The 8,490-nt window shown below is 47.4% G+C and overlaps 1 protein-coding gene across 10 annotated transcripts in view; it reads left to right on the forward strand.

The window, feature by feature from the left end:
- Nucleotides 1-8,487, forward strand: part of LOC120062351 (ensconsin-like) — a 52,263-nt gene extending 43,776 nt beyond the window's left edge. For all 10 annotated transcript variants that reach the window (XM_039012253.1, XM_039012254.1, XM_039012257.1 and 7 more), the window contains 5 exons: nt 233-280; nt 446-554; nt 4,197-4,383; nt 4,496-4,779; nt 4,912-8,487. In XM_039012253.1, coding sequence (XP_038868181.1) covers nt 233-280; nt 446-554; nt 4,197-4,383; nt 4,496-4,779; nt 4,912-4,919 — 636 coding nt within the window. In that variant the 3' untranslated portion in view covers nt 4,920-8,487. The remainder of the gene's footprint in view (nt 1-232; nt 281-445; nt 555-4,196; nt 4,384-4,495; nt 4,780-4,911) is intronic.
- The last annotated feature ends 3 nt before the right edge of the window (nt 8,488-8,490 follow it).

The raw sequence follows: 8,490 nt of genomic DNA on the forward strand, positions 1-8,490 counted from the left end.
GCTTGATCACACACTGCATACGTTGACTGGATGTTTCAGTAACCTGTTCATCATACATATTCAGTATGCACGCTCAGTGAAAATAGCACCTGCATCCACTCCCTGTATACCAACACTTGAACGTAAAGGCAGTCCAACCATTTTATAACTTGTTTTACATTGAGCATGTCTGCAGGGTGTAATTTGACAGAAATTGTTCACGTGAATCTCCCTGTTTTTCTTCGACTTGCAGAGAATTGAGGAGATTATGAAGAGAACCAGAAAAGGGGACCAAGAAAAGGTGAGTTCACATTTCTCAAGCTCTGATATCTCCATGGAAACTGTGCTTTCCACAATAGCCAAATCAGCTTGGATTAAAAACATCCAGTAATCCTCCCACATACTAGTTGATACATATTTTAACTTGGACACATTTTAACCGGCGCACTGTCCGTGTCCTGTGTAGGGAGGAGATGATGATGATGATGGTGGTGATGATGAGGATGAGAAAGACCTACAGGATGAAGAGGGAGAGGAGGAGGGCGAAGAAGAAACCAACTGTGTCGAAACCAGGGGTAACTGTCCACCATCACTTAACCATCCCTTTGACACAATGGGGGGTGTGTGTGTGAGACAGCTGGGCAGTATGGGCAAAAATCCCATAAATGGACTGAGTTATAGCGATAAATAGAACGAATAACTTTAATGAGTTCTTGCTACTACTACTACTACTACTTTAGATGTAACTATCAACTGTCGTGTTAATTTCCCAAATTAGCAGACTTCTTTCATTTCTAACTTCATATTTCTCTGGTATAGGCTATTTATCCCAGTTATCGATATCAGTAAAATGCCTTTGGTAAGTTGTCGTTGTTAATAATTTTCACTATGTCATCCCAGCTCTAGCATTCAAATGTTTAAACAAAGTTTGGATCCTTAACATTAAGGTTTTTTTAACCAAATTTAAATCAGAATGCAGTTATCACAAAACATATTATTTTCTGTGTTATAGCCTAACTAGATGGTTGGCTGTGAAGGCCTGGGGAATGTTGTCATTTAAATAAAAAGAGGGGAAGGGGCCAACTTTAGGCTACTTTGGTGAATTTGCAAGGCATGAAAATCAAGAGGTTGTGAGACAGATTTCCTAGACATTCTGCTCGCCTGCCCTCCCTCTCTTTTACCCTGGCTCGCCTGCCCTCCCTCTCTTTTACCCTGGCTCGCCTGCCCTCCCTCTCTTTTACCGTGGCTCGCCTGCCCTCCCTCTCTTTTACCCTGGCTCGCCTGCCCTCCCTCTCTTATACCCTGGCTCGCCTGCCCTCCCTCTCTTTTACCCTGGCTCGCCTGCCCTCCCTCTCTTTTACCCTGGCTCGCCTGCCCTCCCTCTCTTTTACCCTGGCTCGCCTGCCCTCCCTCTCTTTTACCCTGGCTCGCCTGCCCTCCCTCTCTTATACCCTGGCTCGCCTGCCCTCCCTCTCTTTTACCCTGGCTCGCCTGCCCTCCCTCTCTTTTACCCTGGCTCGCCTGCCCTCCCTCTCTTTTACCCTGGCTCGCCTGCCCTCCCTCTCTTTTACCCTGGCTCGCCTGCCCTCCCTCTCTTTTACCCTGGCTCGCCTGCCCTCCCTCTCTTTTACCCTGGCTCGCCTGCCCTCCCTCTCTTTTACCCTGGCTCGCCTGCCCTCCCTCTCTTTTACCCTGGCTCGCCTGCCCTCCCTCTCTTTTACCCTGGCTCGCCTGCCCTCCCTCTCTTATACCCTGGCTCGCCTGCCCTCCCTCTCTTATACCCTGGCTCGCCTGCCCTCCCTCTCTTTTACCCTGGCTCGCCTGCCCTCCCTCTCTTATACCCTGGCTCGCCTGCTCTTGACCAGAGTTCTGTATATGATGACGAGACGCTCATGTCTCCGCCCTAACAATGGGAATTGTTGTCCCAAAGGCGGGACAGCAGGCGACAAGCTCAGGTCCAAAATAAATAAGACCATTTTGGACAGATTTTGGCAAGAGTGAAACCTCTTGCTTTGCCTCTTCCTCTCTTTGCAATGATGCTAGTGTGTGTGTGTGTTCAGTCTTCGGTCTGTTACACGTAGAATATCCTAGCCTATTCATTGATGATAGGCCCTACTTTACTGAAGTTGCAGGACATTGCATGCCAAGAAATTGTGGGATACAGCTTTTGATTGCCGATAGATAGGCCTAGTGCACGGTTCTGACTGTCTGGTGGCTGACCTGCCTATACTGGTAGATAGGACTAGTGCACGGTTCTGACTGTCTGGTGGCTGACCTGCCTATACTGATAGATAGGACTAGTGCACAGTTCTGGCTGTCTGGTGGCCGACCTGCCTATACTGATAGATGGGACTAGTGCACAGTTCTGACTGTCTGGTGGCTGACCTGCCTATACTGATAGATAGGCCTAGTGCACGGTTCTGACTGTCTGGTGGCTGACCTGCCTATACTGATAGATAGGCCTAGTGCACGGTTCTGACTGTGGTGGCTGACCTGCCTATACTTGATCGATAGGCCTAGTGCACGGTTCTGACTGTCTGGTGGCTGACCTGCCTATACTGATAGATAGGCCTAGTGCACGGTTCTGACTGTCTGGTGGCTGACCTGCCTATACTGATAGATAGGCCTAGTGCACGGTTCTGACTGTCTGGTGGCTGACCTGCCTATACTGATAGATAGGCCTAGTGCACGGTTCTGACTGTCTGGTGGCTGACCTGCCTATACTGATAGATAGGCCTAGTGCACGGTTCTGACTGTCTGGTGGCTGACCTGCCTATACTGATAGATAGGCCTAGTGCACGGTTCTGACTGTCTGGTGGCCGACCTGCCTATACTGATAGATAGGCCTAGTGCACGGTTCTGACTGTCTGGTGGCCGACCTGCCTATACTGATAGGTGGGACTAGTGCACGGTTCTGACGTTCTGGTGGCCGACCTGCCTATACTGATAGGCCTAGTGCACGGTTCTGACTGTCTGGTGGCCGACCTGCCTATACTGATAGGTGGGACTAGTGCACGGTTCTGGCTGTCTGGTGGCCGACCTGCCTATACTGATAGATAGGACTAGTGCACGGTTCTGGCTGTCTGGTGGCCGACCTGCCTATACTGATAGATGGGACTAGTGCACGGTTCTGGCTGTCTGGTGGCCGACCTGCCTATACTGATAGATAGGCCTAGTGCACGGTTCTGACTGTCTGGTGGCTGACCTGCCTATACTGATAGATAGGCCTAGTGCACGGTTCTGACTGACTGGTGGCTGACCTGCCTATACTGATAGATAGGCCTAGTGCACGGTTCTGACTGTCTGGTGGCTGACCTGCCTATACTGATAGATAGGCCTAGTGCACGGTTCTGACTGTCTGGTGGCTGACCTGCCTATACTGATAGATAGGCCTAGTGCACGGTTCTGACTGACTGGTGGCTGACCTGCCTATACTGATAGATAGGCCTAGTGCACGGTTCTGACTGTCTGGTGGCTGACCTGCCTATACTGATAGATAGGCCTAGTGCACGGTTCTGACTGTCTGGTGGCCGACCTGCCTATACTGATAGATAGGCCTAGTGCACGGTTCTGACTGTCTGGTGGCCGACCTGCCTATACTGATAGATGGGCCTAGTGCACGGTTCTGGCTGTCTGGTGGCTGACCTGCCTATACTGATAGATGGGACTAGTGCACGGTTCTGACTGTCTGGTGGCTGACCTGCCTATACTGATAGATAGGACTAGTGCACGGTTCTGACTGTCTGGTGGCTGACCTGCCTATACTGATAGATAGGCCTAGTGCACGGTTCTGACTGTCTGGTGGCTGACCTGCCTATACTGATAGATAGGCCTAGTGCACGGTTCTGACTGTCTGGTGGCTGACCTGCCTATACTGATAGATAGGCCTAGTGCACGGTTCTGACTGTCTGGTGGCTGACCTGCCTATACTGATAGATAGGCCTAGTGCACACACAGTACTGACTGGCTGCCCGGTGGCCGACCTGACTATACTGATAGATTGTTGTGAATTGACAAAAATGTGGATTCATTTTTCTTAGTTTTAACGGAAACCGATACAAAAATGGCAGTTTAAACTTTAAGAAAAATTGTCCATCTGTCACATCCCTAGTGAGTGCAAACACTGTATGTGATTTACTTGTCTGTTTGCACAGACACCACTCCCTCTGTGAGTGTGCATGTTGAGTCATCTGCCTTCTGCTTATTTGTCCCCGCAGACGACGAGTCAACCCAGCCCGGAGATGTTGCCTTGGAGACGGACGGCCTGGATGAGGAGGAGCGTGGACTGGCCCGCAGCGAACCAATGGGAGTGCGGGAGGAGCCGTTGGGATGCGTGAACGGGATACCGGAGGCAGACAACAAGGAGAACAACAGAACCACCGCTGAGGAGCCTCTGGCTGTTAGGTATGACACACACACCCACACACGGTATACCACTCCCAATTGCTCTAAACACAATGATATAGGATTATTTTGGCTATAGGCATCTTTCATTCACTCCCTCTCTCCCATCCAGTCCAGTGCCTAAGGGTCGTTTAGTGGGGGGCTCAGAGTTCCTGAACGAGGACTCTAACAAGCTGGCCCCGGGGCTGAACGGTAAACCTGGCCCCTGGAGCTTCGAGGAGTTCATTGACCTGGGTGTCAACTCCAAGGGCCGTCCCCTCATCGATGCTGACGGCCGCAACCAGGGCCTCATCGACTGTGACGGGGCCCCCAAGGGACCCAGGGTGGCCTTCGAGGACAAGGGGACCCCCGTGGCCACCCTCCACCCCTCCAGTCAGCCCATCGAAGCCCTGTCAGGTGTGAGAGTTATTTTGGAAACAACTGTATAGTTGATTTACTGTACTGCACATGTTGTATAGAAAAGTGAATAGCTTTGTGGATATCAAATATTGACCCTTGTTCTCTTTGTGTCCCTCTTTCTCTCTCTAGAGATGTGAGGCTGCGCTCTCCCTTCAGAGGCTTGTGAATATTGCACTTCCAGAGTTCCTGTCCAGCTGAGCTCCAGACCCCCTTACCCCCTCCACACGTACACACCCGCCCTCAGCCAGAGGAAGAGCACAGGGGGTGAGGGGGGGGTGACAGGGACTCCCAGAACGCTAACTTTGCACCCCTACCACATGAAAAGAAAAACGCTTTTTAAAAAATCTAAAAAGAGAAACAAAGCTTCAGGGGATAATCTCTATTCCTCCTTCAATGTGCTCACTTCAAGGGCTCTCATCCTCCCATACTTACAACAGTTGACACTTGGTTATTTTTTAAATGTTGTTTTGTTCATACTGTTGTTTAAGTGTTGTGCAGGGCGTGCGACGTAATTTATTAATTTTGTTGTCTTCGTTAAATGTAATTGCTGTTATCTCATGTCTAGTTTTAGGGGGGGTAGACTGGTTTGAGAATATTCCAGGATGTATGTACATAACACTTTGCTATATGATCACTATGAGTTCATTACTTCTCGTGTCATGAGTGAGTCAGGAAACTCTAGTACCCCCCCCCCCCCAGATGTGATAAAACGCATTCTGATTGGTGGGCTGGGGAACCTGGGTATTGTAGTCTCTCAGGGTCTGCCTACATGAGCCCTAAGTATCTCCAGTGGATGAGGGAGTATTTACACAAATGTGTGTTACGACTTGCCGGTTCCCAAACCAGAAGCGGCCCTATGTAACTAATCCCATCCTACCCAAATTGTAATCCGACCTTGAATTCTGGATTTGTCTGGGTCTGGCTTACCAGACCCAGACTTGCTCTCCTTTAAACTCTCCAGGTCCTATTCTCCCATGGTTTACCCCTCTCCCCTATGCCCCCAAAGGGCTGGTCAGAGCTCCTCCGCCTTCCCTTGCCATCTCCCAGCACTCCCTCACTCCTGCTCTTTTCCTTATGGCCGCTAGGGGGCACTCAGGTCTATGAATCAAACAAATGGTTTTATGAAATGACTGTTGCCTACCAACCTAAGGTAGCAGGCATAAAATAAATGCCTGAGCGGGCTGGAAGAAACCAGAAGCATACGGCTTTCAAGCTTCGCCTCTTCTCAGCTTTTCCCCTGAAAACCGGATGCTCCCGGTTTCTCCGACACTGCTGAGGGTGGTTGCCTACTATTTCAAATTTACAAACTGAAGGATGTAGGAATTTGACAAAGCTGGTGATTTAGTAAATATTTGTGAACTGTGGCTGTTAACTTTCGGTTCCTGGTCTTTAGGTTTATGTCCTCAGATCTTGACATGTTATGTTTTTACATGTATGTAGTCTTAATGTTTAACTAACTCATATCAAATTTGAATTTAATTGCATCCTGAGCGCTGAGGTATAACTTGACCCCCAGCAATGACTGCATGAATTTATACTCTTAACATATGAATGGCTATAGCCCGTAACGGATTAACGTGTGTGTATGTTGGTTAATTGCAGTCAGACGAGGTCCATGAGTTTCATTTTACGTGACTTTTCTCTAAGGGGTGTACTAGTCCAGAAACTAACTTGAATGGTTGGAAGTTCTCTTACGATGCCCAAAGTTCCTTTTTCTAGGGCTAAAACACAGTTTTGACCTGGCTGTAGATGTATGGTGTCTCCTACATTCGCTGTCTGTCTGTCTAGCTCGTTCCATACAAATTCCAGTGCTTCTCCACTAAGCTTCTATGTTACTTCTCCTGGCAAGAAAAAAAAACGTTTGTTTCAATTATTTGTGTCATAATTTGGCCGTCTGTTTATATACAATATATGAAAATATATTTACTCATATTTAAGTGTTATTGTATTATGTATGTAATCAGTATTGGGCCAATGCATCTGTGTGGGTGGGGTGGTGTACTGGGAATGGATGTTACTTTATTTAAATGTTGGTTCTGTTAGACTCGTGCCCTTTGCCAGGGTAGTCAGTGCTGTTACCCTATGCTCTGTTCTAAATCATGCCCTGTCTCCTACCCACTAGGCACTTTAGTAGATTGGATTGGTGTCAGCAATATGGCAACGATTCCACAAGGTGACGCTATTATATTGCTTATACCTATCAAATACTTACAAATGACCTCAAGTGCCAAGGGATAGGGACTAAGGGTTGGTGTGGAATTGAGTCAGGTCCGGTTTTGGTGTTACCCAGGAGGCTACAGGAAACCCTCCTGTTCTCCAGTACTCTGAGCCTAGGGCAGGGGATCCTCATACTGTAGAGGGAAGATGTCTGTGTATGTTGATTGAGGGCATTTTGTGAAGTTCTGACTTTCATTGCCTTGGTTCCCGACGGGTGGAATGAGGGGTGGAAATGTTTCAGTGCTTTATCACATAGTGTGAACGTTTGCAGGCATATGGTGTCTGAAGGTTGCAATAGGAAGGTTAACATGGACTCTTGACTACTGCGCCACACACCACTCTGTATAGCAGCAGTGTGACGGCTTGAGTCTACCGCTAAATGATGGAGATGGGCGCAAATGCGATTTGGTCAGTCTTGTTCTTGTCTCGTTTATGGGTTCCTTAAAATCTGTGTCGAGAAGCTTGAATTCCCTATGCTTGAATCGTCCAAACGGAGAGGTTTGGGGACCTTATTTTTTGCTTCATAATAAACCTGTTGACTCTGTCACAGTTAATAAACCAGAAGGTTTCTCTGAAATAGCTTTATATTTTACATACCTTATGTCTTGACTTAGACCCATGAGCTTCGCTTTGAGAATGTAACTTTAACTAAACAAACAAGCCCTTAATCATTTAACATGCTTCTCTCTCTCTGAGGAGAAACCTTTTTTGTTTTCATGTGCAAACAGTTTTATTATTCATCACAACATAAGACACTTTGCACTGTGGGAGGTTTTCCACTTCTTGAAAGGGTTGAAAAGCTTTCTAAAATGAATTACACGGGGTTGACTTGTCACCAAGAAGTAATTTTACTGTATAGGCCTGTTAAAGAGATGTGTGTGGTATTCTGGAAAGATCAAGTTCTCTAACCTCTCCTGTCTCCTCCCATCCAGGCCTTTTATGAACTCCCCTCCTTGGCTTGACTAACCTTTTATCTTTTCAAAGTGCAGGGGATTGCTGTAGACTTGTTCAATATGACACGCTTGTTCCTCGGTCAGGTCTACATGTGCTTAGCTAATGGCAGTGGCGCTGGCACATCCAGTCACAGATACTGTAGATCGGGCCAATACATGAGTCGCTGCTTTAATACCAGAAATGTTCCAGGTCCTGTTATGTTTTTTTTTATTCCGATCCCTTTCTGCATCTGTGGGCCTGAATACAGAGCTAACTGTTCTTAATTGATCTCATGATTCAGTCGCTATGACGGTAGAATAGAATGCCTTAGATTGAGAATAGGCTGTATTTTTATTTTGTAGTTATTAATAACTAATCAAATGTGTCACGTGTCCTTACGTCGGCCATGACAATCATTCTAACCGACCAGGGCTACAATGTGAATATCAATAGCTTTTTCAGACCCTAACCCAAGCCATGTCCACAAATTATATTTGTAAATATATCTAAAGTGTTCTGAGAAGATATGAACTGTTAAAATAAAGTTTTGCTAAATAA

The sequence above is a fragment of the Salvelinus namaycush genome, chromosome 17 (genome assembly GCF_016432855.1).
Source record: "Salvelinus namaycush isolate Seneca chromosome 17, SaNama_1.0, whole genome shotgun sequence".
Taxonomy (NCBI): domain Eukaryota; kingdom Metazoa; phylum Chordata; class Actinopteri; order Salmoniformes; family Salmonidae; genus Salvelinus; species Salvelinus namaycush.